Source organism: Lithobates pipiens, unplaced genomic scaffold (genome assembly GCF_037356315.1).
Source record: "Lithobates pipiens isolate NorthernLeopardFrog02 unplaced genomic scaffold, aLitPip1_a1.2 Scaffold_22, whole genome shotgun sequence".
NCBI classification, from domain to species: domain Eukaryota; kingdom Metazoa; phylum Chordata; class Amphibia; order Anura; family Ranidae; genus Lithobates; species Lithobates pipiens.
In genome coordinates this window covers 341,380,387-341,401,223 of record NW_027507784.1, presented here as the reverse complement: position 1 = coordinate 341,401,223, position 20,837 = coordinate 341,380,387, and the positions used below count along the sequence as shown (strand labels likewise).

Sequence of the window (20,837 nt, the reverse complement as noted above, 5' to 3'; positions counted from 1 at the left end):
TTGCCGCCGTGCCTTGCCTCCGTCCCGTGTCATGCCTTGCCTTGCCTCCGTCCCGTCCCGTGCCGTGCCTTGCCTTGCCTCCGTCCCGTGCCCTCTTCGTCGGCGCCTCGGCGGCCATTGTAAAATTCAAAAGCCTCCGCCTTCGCCTGTGATAGGCGGAACACTGAATTTCCCAGCAGCCTGTGTTCCGCCTATCACGGACATCGTATCATCCTCGTCCGTAGTACGAGGATGATACGATGTCCGTGATAGGCGGAACACAGGCTGCTGGGAAATTCAGTGTTCCGCCTATCACAGGCGAAGGCGGAGCCGGAGGCGCGGCTTTTGAATGATAGAATGGCCGCTGTCTGTCTGCTCGACACGCTGATCGAGCGGGCAGACAGCGATGACTCGAGTATAAGCCGAGGGGGGCACTTTCAGCCTCAAAAAAGAGGCTGAAAATCTCGGCTTATACTCGAGTATATACGGTACATCAAAGCATATTCATGTGTTAGAATGGCCCAGTCACAGTCCAGACCTAAATCCCATTGAGAATCTGTGGAAAGACTTGAAAATTGCTGATCACAGACGCTCTCCATCCAATCTGACAGAGCTTGAGATATTTTACAAAGAAGAAGAAGAATGGGCAGAAATGTCCTCTCTAGATGTGCAAAGCTGGTAGAGACGTCCCCAAAAAGACTTGTAGAGAAAGGGGGGTTCTACAAAGTATTGACTCCGGGGGGCGCCATACAAATGCACGTCATACTTTTTTTTAATTTATTTTTTGTATTGGTTTATTACATAAAATCCCAATAAAATACATTCACGTTTTTGGCTGTAACATGATAAAATGTGGAAGATTTCAAGGGGGGATGAATACTTTTTGAAGGCCCTGTAGGATTTAGGGTGAGGAACTTAGTTCCCACTAACCACTAATATATGGGAACCTTCTCCACTGACACCAACGTATGGGAGTCCTTCTCCCACTAATCACCAATACCAGCATAAGGGGGACCTTTTCATAACCATTAACAATGTAAGGAAGTCCGGCTCCCACTGGCCAATATGTGCATCTTGTCTCCACTGACCAAAAATGAATGGGGTTCCATAACCACTAGCTACCACGTTTAGAGACCCTTCTCCCACTGACCAACACATGTATGGGGAATCCTTTTCACAACCAACTAATGCGGTGGGGCCCTCCTCTGGCCACCAATATGAATGTAAGACTTATGCCGCGTACACATGATCGGAATATCCGGGGGACTTAGTCCGGCGGACAAACCGCTGGACTTTGCAGCTGTGGTCCGCTGGACTTTCCGAACGAGCGGACCTGCCCACACACGACCGGTCTTTTCTGGCGGACAATCCGCCGGACTATGGCGGGAATCCACCGGACTTTTGAAATGAACGGACTTGCCCACACACGGAGTAAAGTCAGTTCATTTTGAACGTGGCTCCAGGTAGCCGGGACTAGCGAAGGAAGATAATGTCGCCGCCTCCATCGGCGAGATTGACACCTCGCTAGCCCCGTCACCTGGTATGGACTTAAAGGGAAAACCCTATGCCGAAAAAACGGCGTGGGGTCCCTCCAAAGTCCATAGCAGACCCTCATCCGAACACGCAGCCCGGCCGGTCAAGAAAGAGGGTGGGGATGAGCGAGCCCCCCCCCCCCTCCTGAGCCGTACCAGGCCATGTGACCTCAACATGGGGGGGTGCCCAAGTTGATGAGGACAAGGGCCTCTTCCCGACAACCCTGGCCATTGGTTGTTCGGGGTCTGTGGGCGGGGGGGGGCTTATCGGAATCCGGGAGCCCCCTTTAATACGATGTACCCATACCCATTCACCTGGGGAAAAAAAGTGTAAATAAAAAAAACAGAAACACAAGTTTTTTAAATAATTTATTAGACAGCTCCAGTGGTCTTCTTCCGTTTTGGGGGGTCTTCTCACCGGACTCCTCCACTATATTCTGCTAGCTCTTTTACTAGCGGAGGAGCCCGGCTTTCTTCTTCGTGGTCATCACCATCCGGGGGTCTTATTCCAACTTCGGGGGTCTTATCCCACTCTTCGGTTCTTCTTGCCGGGCCTCCGCTATCTTCTTATAGCTCTTTTACTAGCATTGGCCCGGTCTTCTGCCATTGACATCGCCGCCGCCTTCTTCTCTTCTTCCTTGCGATGTTGACACAACGCTCTCTCTGGCCCCAATGGCAGGGACGCGTTGTGCGGCGACTTATATTAGGGACAAGGAGCGGGGGTCACCGGCTGCCCCCTTATGACGTCACAGTCCCATTATCCTCCGGGACTGTGATGTCATACGGGGCGGGGTCACCATGTGACATCACCCGGTGACCCCCGCCCCTTGTCCCTATATAAGTCGCCGCACAACGCGTCCCTGCCATTGAGGCCAGAGAGAGCGTCGTGTCAACATCAGGAGGAAGAAGAAAAGAAGAAGAGAAGAAGGCGGCGGCGACAGAAGACCGGGCCAACGCTAGTAAAAGAGCTATAAGAAGATAGCGGAGGCCCGGCAAGAAGAACCGAAGCGCGGGACAAGACCCAAGTCGGAAGAAGACCCCCGGCGGACTAGCACACAGATGGGCGGACAATTTTGAGACAAAACTTCTTTCTAAGTCCGCCGGACTTTTGGGGGAAAAAAAAAGTCCACCGGAGCCCACACACGGGCGTATTGTCCGCCGGATAATCCGATCGTGTGTACGCAGCATTAGGAGGACCAGCAATCTAAAGAGACCTTTCTCCACTGACCACCAATGTTTGGTGACCAAAAGATCTAAACATATTTTAGACGTTCCTCTTTAGCACAAAGGCCGAGAGAAGTTGAATTAACAGTTAAACAATATAACAATGATTTTTTTCTTCAGTAATGAAGATGTCGGGGCCAAATCTATGGACGGTTGTCTGGTTATTTCTTTCATGGGCCACATTCACCAAGTCAGAGGAGGCACAGCCAATCACTAAAGGGAAGCTGGTAGAGAATATTCACATGATAGAGGATATCTCCGAAGCCATCAACTACAACGAGCTGCGTCAAAAAAAAGGTGAGATGTCTTATTCCTTCCTTATCCATCCGATGAAAGCCAACAAGATCTCAGAGATACTACAGAGATGAGGGTAGTAGCCTGAGGCAGCCAGTCAGACGTCAGCTTTCCGCAGCCTGGTGCGGTGAACATCCAATCAGATGTAAGCTCCTCTACAGATACAGTTTAGTTAGTGTGGTCACCTAAGGCCCCTTTCACACTGGGGCGGTGCGGGGGCGTCGGGGGTAAAGTGCCGCTATTTTTAGCGGCGCTTTACCGTCGTTTTACTGGCGGTCTGGGCTAAAACTACCCCGCTAGCGGCCGAAAAAGGGTTAGAACTGCCCGCAAAGCGCCACTGCAGCGGCGCTTTGCCGGCCCTATAGCCGCGCTGTCCCATTGATTTCAATGGGTAGGAGCGGTGAATACACCGCTCCTTTCACTGCTCCAAAGATGCGGCTAGCAGGACTTTTTTCACCGTCCTGCTGGCGCACCGCTCCAGTGTGAAAGCCCTCGGGCTTTCACACTGGAGTGAAAGGGGCCATTTTTTCAGGCGCTATTTTTAGCACTGTAGCGCCTGAAAACCGCCCCAGTGTGAAAGGGGCCTTAGGAAAAGAAGTGGAATGCCATGTACACACAATCGGACATTTTTTTTTCGACAGATTTTGTCCGAAACTTGTGTTGCATACACGTGGTCGGACAAAGTTGATGGAAAATCCGATCGTTCAGAACGTGGTGACGTTCGTTGTGTACGACGGGACTACGTAGAGGCTAGTAGCCAATAGCTTTGGTCTCGTAATTTGATCTGAGCATGCGTGGCACTTTGTCCGTCGGAATTCCCTGCAAACGATCGGACAAAGTCAGATTGGATTTTTTTGTCGGAAAATTTTAGATCCTGCTCTCAAATTTTTTTCCGTCGGAAAAAGTCCGGTAGAGCCCACACACGATCGGATTTTCCGACAATATAATCCAATCGGACCTTTTCCGTCTGAATTTCCGACCGTGTGTACAGGGCATAACTGGCACAATCACCAGGTGAAAATAAAGGGGAAAAAAACCTGAAAGAGGAAACTAGAGCAGCCACCATATCTAAGGATTTGTAAGCTTTAGAGCTGAAGTTTAGCTAAAAAGACATTTTTTTCTCTACAGCTTTAACCACTTCCCATCCCAGCCATCGTCAAATGACGTCCGCAGGAGGGATCTCCCATCCTGGGCGGGCATCATATGACATCCTTGGCTTTCTGGCTGTCTAGAGGGCGCGTGCGCCCGCCGCGTCACACGGGAGCCGATGCGCATGCCTGGCGGCTATGATGTCCACCCGGCACCCGCGATTGCCCGATAACACAGCAGGACCGTGGATCTGTGTGGATGTAAACACACAGATCCGCATCTTGTCAGGGGAGAGGAGACCGATCGTGTGTTCCCAGTACAGATGAACACCAATCGGTCTCCTCCCCTTGTGAGTCCCCTCCCCCTACAGTAAGAATCACTCCCTAGGTAACACATTTAACCCCTTGATCGCCCCCCTAGTGTTAACCTCTTCCCTGCCAGTGACATTTCTAGGGTAATCAGTGCATTTTTATAGCTTTGATCGCTGTATAAATGTGAAAGGTCCCAAAATAGTGTGGAAAGTGTCTGATATGTCCGCCGCAATGTCACAGTCACGATTAAAATCGCAGATCGCCGCCATTACTAAAAATAATAACAAAAATGCCATATATCTATCCCCTATTTTGTAGACGCTATAACTTTTGTGCAAACCAATCAATACACGTTTACTGCGATTTTTTTAACCCAAAATATGTAGAAGAATACATACCGGCCTAAAATTAGGAAAACGTTTGTTTTAAAAAAAAAAAGGGATATTTATTACAGCAAAAAGTAAAAAAATATTGTGTTTTTTTATCAAACTTGTCACCCTTCTTTTGTTTATAGTGCAAGAAATAAAAACCGCAAATCAAATACCACCAAAAGAAAGCTCTATTTTTGGGAAAAAAAATGATAAAAACGTCCTTTTGGGTACAGAGTTGCATGACCGCGTCTTTGTCATTCAAAGTGTTACAGCGCTGAAAACTGAAAATTGGCCTGGGCAGGAAGGGGGTGAAAATGCCCGCTATTGAAGTGGTTAATTACACTGTAACAAAGTACTGTATATCTGTATATCCTGTAAAGTGCAGGCTGCTGGATTCTGTGGAAATCTTCATTGCAGGGCTGCCCTGTCCTCTTCCAGCTGCAGAAACTTCCAGCGCTGTGGGGGTTAAAAGCTTCAGCTCTCAGGGCTCAGCTGCACTAAAGCTGATCTTTTGGGGACACGCCCCCTGCTGCCCCTCTCCTCCAATGAGAAAAGTTCTTTCACCGATTACACTGCCTGTAACATGATCTGTGAATGGGGGAGTAATCCTGTGACTGATCAGACTGCTGGAAGTTCAGGTCAGGAAGAGGACAGGACATTCCTGCAGTGAAGATTCCCACAGAATCCAGCTGCCTGCACATGGTGGGACATTCTTCATTACAGGTAAGTAATGTAATGAAATCTGTAAAGAATAAAAAAACATTTTTTTAACCCCTTCTCGAACGTACGTATGTATGTGGCCTTACAGTGGTGGGTATTTATTCATGGGACCACAATAAAGGCACAGTTGTATTTGTGCTTACAGTGGGCTGCACGGCACACTCCCAGCAAAGATACCGAGCTGTCAGTGACAGCTCTGGGCCTTGTACTAACAATATGGAACAAGGAGGCTTGCTTTCCAATCACTGTGATTGGCTATCACAGTCAACAATCACTGTGCAGGCTTCCCCATACTGTTTTCTGGTCTTGAATGGAGAAAAATATGTGTTCTATACAGGATCAATTATATAATACATTGTATTTACTACAGGATCCATTATATAATACATTGTATATATACAGGATCCATTATATAATACATGGTATACATACAGGATCCATTATATAATACATGGTATACATACAGGATCCATTATATAATACATTGTATACATACAGGATCCATTATATAATACATTGTATACATACAGGATATATTATATAATACATTGTATATATACAGGATCCATTATATAATACATTGTATACATACAGGATCCATTATATAATACATTGTATACATACAGGATCCATTATATAATACATTGTATATATACAGGATCCATTATATAATACATTGTATACATACAGGATATATTATATAATACATTGTATATATACAGGATCCATTATATAATACATTGTATACATACAGGATCCATTATATAATACATGGTATACATACAGGACACATTATATATTACATGGTATACATACAGGACACATTATATATTACATTGTATACATACAGGATTATATGAATATAGAAGAATATATATTATTTTGTACTATTTGGGGCTATTTTTCCTTTAACCACTAGAGACCCGCGCTATAGCCAAATGACGGCTACATCGCGGACCTCTTTTGCCGGGACGACGTCTATTGACCCGTCCCGTGTACGAGCGGCCTGCGCGCCCTGTGAACGGCGAGTCTACGAGACTCGCCTGATCACAGATCGGAGCAAGGGGTCGATCCCGACCCCTTACCACGTGATCAGCTGTCAGCCAATGACAGCTGATCATGTGATACAACGGAGCCGGTAATCGGCTATTATTCCTCCTCGCGCTGACAGCACGAGGAGAAAAAAAAAAAAGGAGCCGATCACCGGCGGCCGTGATCGGGACATCAGTCCCGATCACGGCCAGCTTTACCAGTGCCCACCTGCCCCCTGCCAGTGCCACCTCATGAATAAATAAGTGCCCCCCCATCAGTGCCACCCAGCAGTGCCCACAGTGCCACACATCAGTGCCCACAGTGCCACCCATCAGTGCCCACAATCTGCCTCAACAACGGTGCTGCACCCCAGTGCCACATATCCGTGCCCATCAGTGTCATCTACCAGTGCCCATCAGTGCCGCCCATCAGTGCCCATCAGTCCCATCTATCAGTTGTACCTATCAGTGCCCCTTAGTGCCACCCATCCGTGCCAACCATCCGTGCCACCCATCCGTGCCCATCTTTGCCCATCAGTGCCGCCTTATCTGTGCCTATTAGTGCCGCCTTAACTATGCCTATCAGTGCCCACCAGTGCAGCCTATCAGTGCCGCCTCATCAGCGCACTTCAACGAAGGAGAAAAATTACCTGTTTGCAAAATTTTATAACAAACTATTAAACATGATTTTTTTTTTTTTTTTTTGCATCTTTTTTTGTTTGTTTAGCAAAAAATAAAACTCCCAGCTGTAATTAAATACCACCAAAAGAAATCTCTATTTGTGGGAAAAAAATGATAAAAATTTCATTTGGGTACAGTGTTGTATGCCCGCGCAATTGTCATTCAAAGTGCATCAGCGCTGAAAGCTGAAAATTGGTCTGGGCAGGAGGGGGGTTTAAGTGCCCAGTAAGCAAGTGGTTAATAAAACAAAAAACACAATCAGGAGATATCCATAACTATTTACCACCAAATGAAAGCCCAATTTTTCCTGACTAAAAAAAAAAAGCAGTATAATTCACCTAGATGTAGTTGTGATGATATGTAGAGATTTACCAACACATATCAAAGTTGAAAAACTGTCTTACATAGTTAGTAAGGTTGAATAAAGACACCAGTCCATCCAGTTCAACCTGAGGGAGTGTCTACAATTGTCCCTATCCCTGTACACTCACATTGGTCCCTACCCTCAAGGAGCCAACAATCCAAGGTCCCTGCTCATATACTAGGGGCCTATTTTGGACAGAAGCCAATTAACCTACCTGCATGTCTTTGGAGTGTGGGAGGAAACCGGAGTACCCGGAGGAAACCCACACAGGCACAGGGAGAACATGCAAACTCCAGGCAGGTAGTGTTGTGGTTGGGATTTGAACCAGTGACTCTTTTTACTGCTAATTGAGAGTGCTAACCACTACACCACTGTGCCGCCCATTCAGGTGTTAAGATTTGTTTTACCCTCGAGGATGGATGAGCCAGGGATAGAGCATCAATGAGGATGGATGAGCCAGGGATGGAGCATGGATGTGGATGTGGATGGATGAGCCAGGGATGGGCACACATCAGTGCTGTGGGCACTTCAGATTCAGCCAACACCACTGCTGCACCGGCTCTCTCCTCTCCTCACACGCTGTACCGATCGGCGTGAGGATGGGAGTGTTTGATCATTCTTCCAAAAGCAAATTTGTGAGGTCAGGCATTGATGTAGGATGAGAAGGCCTGGCTCGCAGTCTCCGCTCTAATTCATCCCAAAGGTGTTTTATCGGGTTGAGGTCAAGACTCTGTGCAGGCCAGTCAAGTTTTTTCCACCCGAAACCCGCTTATCCATGTCTTTATGGATCTTACTTTGTGCACTGGTCCAAATCATTTGGTGGAGGGGGGATTATAGTGTGAGATTGTTTTTCAGGGGTTGGGCCCCTTAGTTCCAGTGAAGGGAACGCTTGAGGCATCAGCATACCAAGTCATTTTGGACAATTTCATGCTCCAAACTTTGTGGAAAGAGTTTGGGGACGGCCCCTTCCTGTTCCAACATGACTGCGCACCAGTGCACAAAGCAAGGTCCATAAAGACATGGATGAGTGAGTTTGGGGTGGAGGAACTTGACTGGCCTGCACAGAGCCCTGACCTCAACCCGATAGAACAACTTTGGGATGAATTAGAGAGGAGACTGTGAGCCAGGCCTTCTTGTCCAACATCAGTGCCTGACCTCACAAATGCTCTTCTGGAAGAATGGTCAAACTTTCACATAGACACCCTCCTAAACCTTGTGGACGGCCTTCCCAGAAGAGTTGAAGCTGTTATAGCTGCAAAGGGCGGAGCCAACTCAATATTGAACCCTACGGACTAAGACTGGGATGCCATTAAAGTTCATGTGCGTGTAAAGGCAGGTGTCCCAATACTTTTGGTAATATTTTTGTTCTGGAGATAAGATACACATTTAGCCTTTCCTAACCTGAATAACAACAAAAATAAAACAATAGGCAATACACAACAAAAACATTAAATATCCTACTGAACGTGGTGGAGATGTGAACATTTTATTTGGCCCATTAATTCCTTACATTGGCTTTTTTTTTCAGTCTTTTTCACCAGGGACTGTGAAGAACTTTATCAGCTGGGACACAAAAAAAGTGGGGTGTACGTGATCCGCCCCGAAGGCTCCCCCTATCTGGTGGTCCAATGCTTGATGTATGACTGCGGCGGGTGGACCGTCATCCAGAGGAACGCCTTCGACACGACCATCTCTTGGCACGAGACTTGGTCGGCCTACGAATTTGGCTTCGGGGACATCGAGCTGAACCACTACCTCGGCAATAAGTACATCCACCTCCTGACCACCCAGAAGTGGAACAAAGTCCGCTTCCTCCTCATAGACGCCGAAAACAACACCAAACACGCCGACTACGACAGCTTCTACCTGACCGACGCCGGGGACAAGTACCGCCTGAGGCTGGGGACCTACGAAGGAGATGCCGGGGACTCCATGACCTCCATCAAAAAAAACCTGCACGACAACATGAGGTTCTCGACGTACGACGATGACAACGATCGGCGGCACAATAACAACTGCGCTAATGAACACGGGGGAGGGTGGTGGTACGACTCCTGCTATGACGCTCAACTCAACGTCAACAACGCGCTTCACTGGAAGACGCTGTGCCAACACAACTGTAGGCACTCCCTTATCCTCATCAGACCCGTCCATATGTACTGCAACCGGGTGTAGACCGCCGGCTGGGGGGCCTCTATGGAGATCGATCGTCGAGGGGCTCTGCAAAAATGTTAAAATTAGATCCAATCACCTCTAATATCAGATAGACGCTTCAATATATCACTTTCATTTATGGTCAATCTTTTTCAAATCAGCAGCTTACATTAAAATAAACCTTGGTGATCCTGCCATTAAAGTCCTTGTGCGGGCACTTCCTGTTCTGGGTGACAACCCTCTGTTCTTGTCTCTCAATTGTTGTCCTATGTTGTCACTCGCTCTCCCATTGGAGGCTACAAGCAGCCTTGCCCTGGCCTGCCCTTTTCATTCATTGGACTTCAGAACATGCAGACTCAGCATCACATGGGCGGTACCAAGGCCGGCCTAGGAACACCCACTCCTCCAGACTGACACTCACCCATCAAGGCATTATGATATTAGCATAACCCCTCCCACTCCTCCAGACTGACGCCCACCCATCAAGGCATTTTGATATTAGCATAACCCCTCCCACTCCCCCAGACTGACACCCACCCATCAAGGCATTTTGATAATAGCATAACCCCTCCCAATCCTCCAGACGGACACCCATCTATCAAGGCAATTTTTATATTTGCATAACCCCTCCCACGCCTCCAGACTGACACCCAACCATAGAGGCATTTTGATATGTGCATAACTCCTCCCACTCCTCCAGGCTGACACCCACAGCTCAAGGCATTTTGATATTTGCATAACTCCTCCCACGCCTCCAGACTGACACCCACCCATAGAGGCATTTTTACATTTGCATAACTCCTCCCACTCCTCCAGGCTGACACCCACAGCTCAAGGCATTTTGATATTTGCATAACTCCTCCCACTCCTTTCAGACTGACACCCACCCATCAAGGCATTATGATATTAGCATAACCCCTCCCACTCCTCCAGACTGATACCCACCCATCAAGGCATTTTGATATTAGCATAACCCCTCCCACTCCTCCAGACTGACACCCACGCATCAAGGCATTATGATATTAGCATAACCCCTCCCACTCCTCCAGACTGACACCCACCCATCAAGGCATTTTGATATTAGCATAACCCCTCTCACTCCTCCAGACTGACACCCACCCATCAAGGCATTATGATATTAGCATAACCCCTCCCACTCCTCCAGACTGACACCCACCCATCAAGGCATTATGATATTAGCATAACCCCTCCCACTCCTCCAGACTGACACCCACCCATCAAGGCATTATGATATTAGCATAACCCCTCTCACTCCTCCAGACTGACACCCACCCATCAAGGCATTATGATATTAGCATAACCCCTCCCACTCCTCCAGACTGACACCCACCCATCAAGGCATTTTGATATTAGCATAACCCCTCCCAATCCTCCAGACGGACACCCATCCATCAAGGCAATTTTTATATTTGCATAACCCCTCCCACGCCTCCAGACTGACACCCACCCAATAGAGGCATTTTGATATTTGCATAACTCCTCCCACTCCTCCACTAACACCCACCCATCAAGGCATTTTGATATTTGCATAACCCCTCCCACTCCTCCAGACTGACACCCACCCATCAAGGCATTTTGATATTTGCATAACTCCTCCTACTGCTTGCATCAGAGTACTGCGGACTCCTGGGAGAACTGATGCCGGGTGCTGGGATGTTTTCAGGAAGCCATGTACAGCCCCCTGCCGGTGTTCTGGCAGATAATGTCCTGCCATCATATAGTGTCCGGACCGTACTGCGCATGTGCAGTACGGAGCAGAAGAAGCTTCGGAAAATCTCTGAAGATGAACGGCGCCTGCGCCGTGAGTGGAGCTGGTAGCCCCACCATCCAAGCGGACATAGGGTTGGGAAAATTAAAGGGCCCCTCGTGGGCTCACCACGCTTCGGGCTCGGCTCTTTTATATGCCAACTCTATGTCCACTTGGATGGTGGGGATAGAACCTGGACTCAGGGCGCAGGCGCCGTTTATGTTCGGTTATTTTCGGAATGTGTGTGTGCTGTGTACTGTGCATGCGCAGTACACAGCGGACACTATCCGACGGGGGACAGTATATGATAGGACACCGGCAATATTCACCTTCAATTCAGAGCTGTCCCCCCGCAGTGCTTTTCTGCCAATAGATATCCTCAGTCTGACGTCCAATGCCATTCAATCCACTACATCCGAGTTAACGATGGCCTGGACCCGCCCCCCCTAGCCTGTGATTGGAACGTAAAAGGAGAAACAGCATATTGATAGGGTTATGTCCTCATCACTCTGCTCTCTCCTCCTATCAGCAGGCTTCTTGTTAGCACATGAGCAAAGCAGCACAATTGATTGGTTTCTTGTGCTTTAGCTCCCAGTCTGAGCTCAGCTGTACAGGGAATGCAAGAGGCTGATACTAGAGGTTCCATTCAAGTAATTACACTGCTTGTATTTTTAAAATGACAAATATATGTAATAATGTAATGAAAGATTGCAGATCTACAATAATCTGTGTCTTTTACATCTGCACAGAGGATAGTAAACTCATAAATGAGAATTAATATACAATAAAAATAAATTCACTCCCCATAATTACTATGAGAGCATCAAATTCCATCAGCTGAGCGCTCATTAGAAATCCCTAGAATTCTTTGTATGACATCTCTTATTTTATTTCTACTCATGCTAAAAGTACTAAATATAAATATTTTATAATATATATATATATATTATATTTTCTTCTCTCTTTTCATGTGACAAAATTGGACATTTTCACTTAGGGGTGTACTGACTTTTGTTGCCAGCGGTTTAGACATTAATGGCTGTGTGTTGAGTTATTTTGAGGGGACAGGAAATTTACACTGTTATACAAGCTGTACACTCACTACTTTACATTGTAGACAAGTGTCATTTCTTCAGTGTTGTCACATGAAAAGAGAAGAAAAGATTTACAAAAATGTGAGGGGTGCACTTACTTTTGGGAGATACTGTATATATACACACAGCACTACGTCAATCCTGATATATATATATATACACACACACTATATTGGGACACCTGCCTTTACACGCACATGAACTTTGATGACATCCCAGTCTTAGTCCATTGGGGTCAATATTGCGTTGGCTCCGCCCTTTGCAGATATAACAGCTTCACCTTTTCTGGGAAGGCCGTCCACAAGGTTTAGGAGATGTGTCTATGGGAAGGTTTGACCATTCTTCCAGAAGAGCATTTGTGAGGTCAGGCACTGATGTTGCATGAGAAGTCCTGACTCGCAGTCTCTGCTCTAATTCATCCCAAAGGTGTTCTATCGGGTTGAGGTCAGGACTCTGTGCAGGCCAGTCAAGTTCCTCCACCCCAAACACGCTCATCCGTGTCTTTATGGGCCTTGCTTTGTGCACTGGTCCAAATCATTTGGTGGAGGGGGGATTATGGTGTGGAGGGGGGTTGTTTCTCAGGGGTTGGGCTTGGCCCCCTTAGTTTCAGTGAAGGGAGCTCATAAGGCGTCGGTATACCAAGACATTTTGGACAATTTCATGCTCCCAACTCTGTGGGAAGAGTTTGGGGACGTCCCCTTCCTGTTCCAATATGACTGCCCACCAGTATACAAAGCAAGGTCCATAAAGACATGGGTGGGTGTTGGGGGTGGAGGAACTTGACTGGCCTGCACAGAGTCCTGACCTCAACCCAATAGAACACCTTTGGGTTGAAATAAAGAATAGTTTTTCAAGGCACTGTACAGGTATGACAAGCAGCAATTTATAACTATAGGGGACAATTGTTCCCACACACAGAGTATCAAGCGCAAACCCCTATAAGTTGCTGTCCTTCTAACCTGTTCCTATGAAAATTGAGGATCTTTTCTCTGGATCTTCTAAACATGTGACACACACAGGACAGCAAAGTGAAAAAAACATAAAAATAAAAATGGAAACGTCAACTTTATTGAAACAAAACATCAGAATCACACATGGAGTAAAGCGCCGTAAAGGGGACAGAAATTGTGGAGACGTGCAGAGCACCAACTTCTCCCCCTGATAATCGGATTGCTTATTTATTGATCAAAATAAGTTCAATTGTTGGCGATTCGTCCCACTAATATATTGGAAGTATATTTATTTAGTGCCAAAGTGTCAGAATGAATCCCAGCACAGGTTTATTGCTTCCTGGGTCCCCTTTGTGGAAATTTCTCCACTTCCTGTCCAAGTGACCACCAAAGCATTGCTGTTAGCTGATTCCACTGTGATGGGGCACTACCCCCCCCCCCCACGGCCACCAATGATGGGGCACTATTCCTCAATGGGGCACTGCATCTCCCACTGATACCAATGATGGGGCACTATCCCCCCCACTACCACTAATGATGGGGCACTATTCCCCCCCCCCCCCCACTGCCACCAATGATGGGGCACTATTCCTCAATGGGGCACTGCATCTCCCACTGATACCAATGATGGGGCACTATTCCCCCCCCCCACTGCCACCAATGATGGGACACTATTCCCCCCCCCCACTGCCACCAATGATGGGACACTATTCCCCCCCCCCACTGCCACCAATGATGGGGCACTATTCCTCAATGGGGCACTGCATCTCCCACTGATACCAATGATGGGGCACTATCCCCCCCACTACCACTAATGATGGGGTACTATTCCCCCCCCCCCACTGCCACCAATGATGGGGCACTATTCCTCCCACTGACACCAACAATGGGGCACTATTCCTTCCACTGGCACCAACAATGGGGCACTATTCCTCCCACTGGCACCAACAATGGGGCACTATTCCTCCCACTGGCACCAACAATGGGGCACTATTCCTCCCACTGGCACCAACGATGGGGCACTATTCCTCCCACTGGCACCAATGATGGGGCACTATTCCTCCCACTGGCACCAACGATGGGGCACTATTCCTCCCACTGGCACCAACGATGGGGCACTATTCCTCCCACTGACACCAACGATGGAGCACTATTCCCCCCTCTCACTGCCACCAATGATGGGGCACTATTCCTCCCACCGACACCAATGATGGGGCACTATTCCCCCCTCTCACTGCCACCAACAATGGGGCACTATTCCTCCCACTGGCACCAACAATGGGGCACTATTCCTCCCACTGGCACCAACAATGGGGCACTATTCCTCCCACTGGCACCAACGATGGGGCACTACTCCTCCCACTGGCACCAACGATGGGGCACTATTCCTCCCACTGACACCAATGATGGGGCAGTATTCCTCCCACCGACACCAATGATGGGGCAGTATTCCTCCCACTGACACCTGCAATAGGGCAATATTACTCCTCCCAATACCAATAATGATATATAATGGGAAAAATTGCTGTGCAAATGTGTCAATCATTTGCATAAGGTGCACGGAATCCTGACCATAATTTGTTTAATATGCGCGTTTCCTAAGCGCCACCCAGTGGCAATAATGCATTTTTTTTTGTATTGAAATACTTCAGTATGGAAAAATACCAAATTATTGCCACTAGGTGGTGCTGACGGTTCTAAGAAATATACGCATTCAGCAAATTTCAGAGATTTGTTGCTCTTGTGAATGACTGACACAATCGTCAAGCACTTTTTTTTTTTTTTTTTTTTTTACAGACGCAGACCGCCTAGGCCAGTGATGGCGAACCTTGGCACTCCAGATGTTTTGGAACTACATTTCCCATGATGCTCCACTACACTGCAGTGTACATGAGCATCATGGGAAACGTAGTTCCAAAAGATATGGGGTGTCAAGGGTCGCCGCCACTGCCCTAGGTTTTGGTCACAGCATCAGTGGCTTCACTATATATGGAGAATGCACTCCAGAGAGGGTGCAGAGGAAATCCTGCTAACAGCAGTGCCTGGTGGACCCCATAAGTGAGAGGAAATCCTCCCAAAGGGGGCCTAGACAACAATAATAACCCTACAGAGGATATAACTCTCCTTGCTCTGTCCCAAACTAAAAAATAAAATAAAAATAAAAATGTTGCATATATTTGCCTTCTCCCCCCCCCAAAATGTTCCGTCCTCGATCATGAATGCATTGCCGCCAGTGTACGTTTTGTATATATTTGCCTTCTCCGCCCCCAAAATGTTCCGTCCTCGATCATGAATGCATTGCCGCCAGTGTGCGTTTTGTATATATTTGTCTTCTCCGCCCCCAAAATGTTCCATCCTCGATCATGAATGCATTGCTACCAGTGTGCGTTTTGTATATATTTGCCTTCTCCGCCCCCAAAATGTTCCGTCCTCGATCATGAATGCATTGCTACCAGTGTGCGTTTTGTATATATTTGCCTTCTCCGCCCCCAAAATGTTCCGTCCTCGATCATGAATGCATTACCGCCAGTGTACGTTTTGTATATATTTGCCTTCACTAACCCCCCCCCCCCAAAATGTTCCGTCCTAGATCATAATTGCATTGCCACCAGTGTGCGCTGTATCCGGTCTCTCCGGCACGTATAAGGCGCGTGCTTTAGTCGCAGTTTCTGTTTGGGGAACAAATTCCCGCTTGGCGCGTACATCGCCTCCCCTTTTTTACCCAGAATTCCTCGCAGGATCCGGTTGCGGGCCAATATTTTTTCATAGAACTCCAGCCCCCCCTGGGCGTAGGCTCTGGATATGGCAGCGACTTTGCGATCGGCCCTGTAATCCAACCACTGACCGATCGAGTCGTAGCATAGGCAGTATCCGGTGAATCCGAGAGTGACGGCCAGCAAATTAAAGGCCCCCCTTAATAACATGGGTCCGGAATACAAACCTAGGAGCTGCTTGATCCCCACGCTAGAAAAACAGACGGCGGCAAAACAGGCGGGGGCCACAGACGCCTGGATTACGGGGCCACTGCTCTGTGCGTAGACGGCCTCACGAGCCAAAGAAAATTTCTGAGCATCTGATGAGAACGTCAAAGTGTCCCTCAACCTTTTCCCAACGTCGCTGCTCCAGTCCACCTCCTCGCCACCGACCACCAACAACCGGTCCACAATTCCGGACCCGTCCTCCGCCGTGTTTTTATAGTTTGCGGGAACGCCAATCAAGCATCCGGCCGGGAACCAGGGAACGCCGGCGCTGACTGGGTGGAAGCCATAGGCCGCAAAGGGGGTGTATCCGGTGGGGGAGCCACAGTTCGCTTCCTCCAGGACATCCCGGAAGAGTGTGTGAAGTCTGTCGGACAGCTGAGCGGGTTCCCCCTTGGACCAGGACTGGTAGAGCTTCCGGAACGTTAACTCTGGGAAGACGTGATAGGAAATATTGGCGGCGAACAGGCCAAAGGAAGAGGCGCCAAGGAGCTTTCCCCGGTGATTCCCTGTGAAGGTGCAGGCCTTCAGGAGGAGCTGGAGAGCCATGGTCCAAACCTGGAAACAACGGAACGCGTGAGTAATATTTAACGATCATGTCCACCCAATGGCCATGTCAACTGGAGAATGTACAGCAGGGTCTCATTTATCATGATCAGTGATTATAACCGTACAGGTTATAGTGAGAGGGGTCTAAAAGTCCTCCAAATGGAGCAGTATTATTCAATTAAAAAATTAGCTATCCAAATTAAAATAAAATCATAAAAACAAAACTATATTTTATACTTTTTTTAATAAAAAAAAAGAAATTATATATTTACATTTTTTTAACACAAATTATTATGAACATATTAAGAATAAATTATAAACATATCATATAAATTATATTTATATTATATAAATATAGTTAAATATAATATTTATATTATATTTAATATAATTAAATATATATATATAATTCAAAAAGGTGTATATGTTATATATATATATATATATATATATATATATATATATATATATATATATATTTTTTTTTTTTTTTTAATTATATATTTTATTTATAATTTATTCTTAATAATATATTCATGATAAATTTGTGTAAAAAAATAAAATTATATATATATATATATATATATATATATATATATATTTTTTTTTTTTTACATAAATTTATCATGAAGATATTATTAAGAATAAATTATAAATAAAAAAATTATAATATATATATATATATATATATATATATATAATATATATATATATATATATATTATAATTTTATTTATAATTTATTCTTAATAATATCTTCATGATAAATTTGTGTAAAAAATTATATTTAATTATATGTATATAATATAAATATAATATATTTATAATTTATTCTTAATATGTTCATAATTTGTGTTAAAAAAATAATTATATATATATATATATATATATATATATATATATATATATATATATATATATATATATATATATATATATATATATATATATATATATATATATATATATATATATATATATATATATATATATATATATATACATACATATATATATATACACACACACACATATACACATTTTTTAAATTATATATTTTATTTATAATTTATTCATAATAATTTGTGTAAAAAAAACACATACATATATCTCTTGTGCCTCAAAATAAAATCTTCACTGTGCATTTCCACCCCAACCAAGACCCATGAAGTCTTTGTTGTACACCCAGGCCCATTTTTTTATGGGCTGGGTTCACACAGGTCCGGCTGCGGTTTGCAGTCCAGTGTCCTGTGCGTTTGTGTTCACCGGGTTCAGGTGCAATTCAGGTGCAAATTTTTCCCTAAATTCGCACCTGAACCGGACCCAAAAAACGCACAGGACCCTTTTCAAATTCGAACTACAGCTGGCCCGGACATGTGTGAACCGGTTCCTTTGGGAACTGGTCACATTCACATGTCACGCGAATTGGTTGCGGTGTAAAACGCATACTATTTGCAAATATACAAATCCAGACTAATAATCGTTTTTTTTTTTTTTTTATTCACACATTATTATAAATATTTTATGTATTCATTATATATATATATATATAAATAAATGTATTTCAAAATATATTTTAATATGTTTTTTATTATATTTAGCATTTACTTTTAATATTATGCTATAGTTATATAACATTTAATGAAATAAAAAATAGACCTTTTTAACAAGTACATCACTTTTAATGTGCGAATTAGAAAAAAAAAATAAAAATATGGGGTGAAAAGCAATGAGCTGCATGGCTCCGCCCACTGTCCTAAAAATGAGGACTTGTTCTAAAATGAGGGGCTGAGGTATACTTTAGGAAAAATATAGCATTAGGGCCACTAGATGGAGCTCATAGGAAATTAACCGCTTGCCCTCTGGAAGATTTAACCCTCCCCTCCCCTTCCTGACCAGGAATTTTTTTGCTACACGGCGTTACTTTAAGGCCGGGTTCACACCGCTGCGATGCGGGAACGCTGCGAATCCGCGGCGTTTTCCCGCATCGCATTACTCCCGCCGGCAGTTCACACTGCCCTATGCGAACGGCTGGGAGTGTCAATGTTATGTTAATGACACCCCCAGATCCGTCCGCATATCGCAGTGCGATCTGCCGACTCGCACAGGAATCGGATCGCATGGTGTGAACCCCCCATGCGATCCGATTCTGTTGCGGACCAAAAAAAGGGTCCTGTGCGAGTTTGCTGCGGGAGCGATGCGAATTCAGCCATACTATCTGTATACTATCTGTATGGCTGAACTCGCATCGCTACGGAGATCGGATGTGATTTGCGGTGCGAATCACATCCGGATCTCCCCCCGCAGCAGTGTGAACCCAGCCTAACTGACAATTGTGCGGTCATGCGACACTCTACACACATAAATGAATGTGCTCATTCCTCACAAATAGAGCTTTTCTTTTGGCGGTATTTGATCACCTCTGCCGTTTTTGGTTTGTTTTGCACTATAAACCAAAAAAAAAAAAAAAAAAATGTATGTATGTATGTATGTATATATATATATATATATAATTTATTGATTGGTTTGCGCAAATGTTATATTGTCTACAAACTATGGGATAGTTTTACGGATTTTTTTTTTTTTTTCTAACTAGTGATGGTGGCAATCAGGGACTTATAGCAGGACTGCGATATTGCGGCGAATAATTGAACACTAATTGATACTTTTGATAATTTGTGGGGACCAAGGACACCAATACAATGATCAGTGCTAAAAAAATAAAAATGCACTGTCACTGTACTCATGACACTAGCAGGAAAGGGGTTAACATCAGGGGCGGAAAAAAAAACTGCAGATTAATAAAAAAAAAAAAAAAAAAAAAAATGAAGAAGATTGAAATGCAATTTGGAAGTGACTTTAATGATAAATATTATAGGACATTTCAGATTAAATAATAAATATCATAAGAGATTTCGGATTTAATAAATATATGAGATTTTGGAATAATAAATATTATTGCAGATTTCTCATTTAATAATAAATATTATAAGAGATTTAGGAATAAATATGAGATTTCTGATTTAATAATAAATATCGTATGAGATTTGGGATTATTATTGGTGTGATCGGAGGTGTCACCGTCACACATTTCATTATTGGGGACACAGAAATATAATATTATTGGGGCGATGGGGGAGGGGTCGTTATTTACTGGGTCACGCTCACGCCCCATTAAAGGGAACCGCCCACCATCATCTTTCCATCACAGAGATCGATGATTTCATTATAAATCCCGGTATAACAAGCTCCGTCCTCACCGATCACCCCTCCCCCCTCCGCTCCGGTTACCGGTGTGTACTGACCTCCAACACACGTGCAGCACACGGCGGGACGCTGCGCTCCAGTGACGTCACACGCCGGAAACGTTTGTTTTGCAACGTATCCAGGGCGGATCTTCGGAGTTTCAGGGGGCGGGGCTACGAGTGGAGTTCTGAAGAGAAAGCGCGAAATAAACTGAAAGCAGAAGAGGAGGGGCGGAGCTTTGATTAGACTTGACCAATGAGGCGAGAGGTGGAGGAGGAAGGAGTCTATGTAGCAATTATTTTCTGCAATAATGATGAATATAAATGAGCGAAAAAGACGGGGAGAGCCGTGCTGTGCGCTGATTGGTGGTGATCAGCGGGAGGAGCTTGCAGCGGTGGTTGTCACCTTATATTACAGGAGGTCGGTGGAGATCGATGATTTTCTCCTAATCGATGTTCTCACTACAGACTGCTGAGCTCCGCACATCATATACAGGGGGGGG

At 45.3% G+C, this 20,837-nt stretch overlaps 2 protein-coding genes across 3 annotated transcripts; one reads left to right on the top strand and one right to left on the bottom strand.

Moving 5' to 3' along the window:
- Positions 1–2,863: 2,863 nt before the first annotated feature.
- On the top strand, positions 2,864–9,805 carry LOC143925757 (fibrinogen-like protein 1-like protein). The gene is made up of 2 exons (XM_077450204.1): positions 2,864–3,032; positions 9,125–9,805. Exons 1-2 carry the CDS (start codon positions 2,864–2,866, stop codon positions 9,769–9,771), a joined length of 816 nt encoding a protein of 271 aa, XP_077306330.1. The 3' UTR covers positions 9,772–9,805.
- Positions 9,806–14,264: 4,459 nt separating this feature from the next.
- TMEM177 (transmembrane protein 177) lies at positions 14,265–20,543 on the bottom strand. 2 transcript variants are annotated; one of them, XM_077449679.1, is made up of 2 exons: positions 20,395–20,543; positions 14,265–17,098 (listed from the first exon to the last, which is right to left on the bottom strand). In XM_077449679.1, the coding sequence occupies exon 2, from the start codon at positions 17,087–17,089 to the stop codon at positions 16,154–16,156; it is 936 nt and encodes a 311-aa protein (XP_077305805.1). In that variant the 5' UTR covers positions 17,090–17,098; positions 20,395–20,543; the 3' UTR covers positions 14,265–16,153. The 2 variants fall into 2 exon arrangements, with proteins under 2 accessions (XP_077305805.1, XP_077305806.1); XM_077449680.1 differs by having other exon boundaries at positions 20,350–20,415.
- Positions 20,544–20,837: the final 294 nt, after the last annotated feature.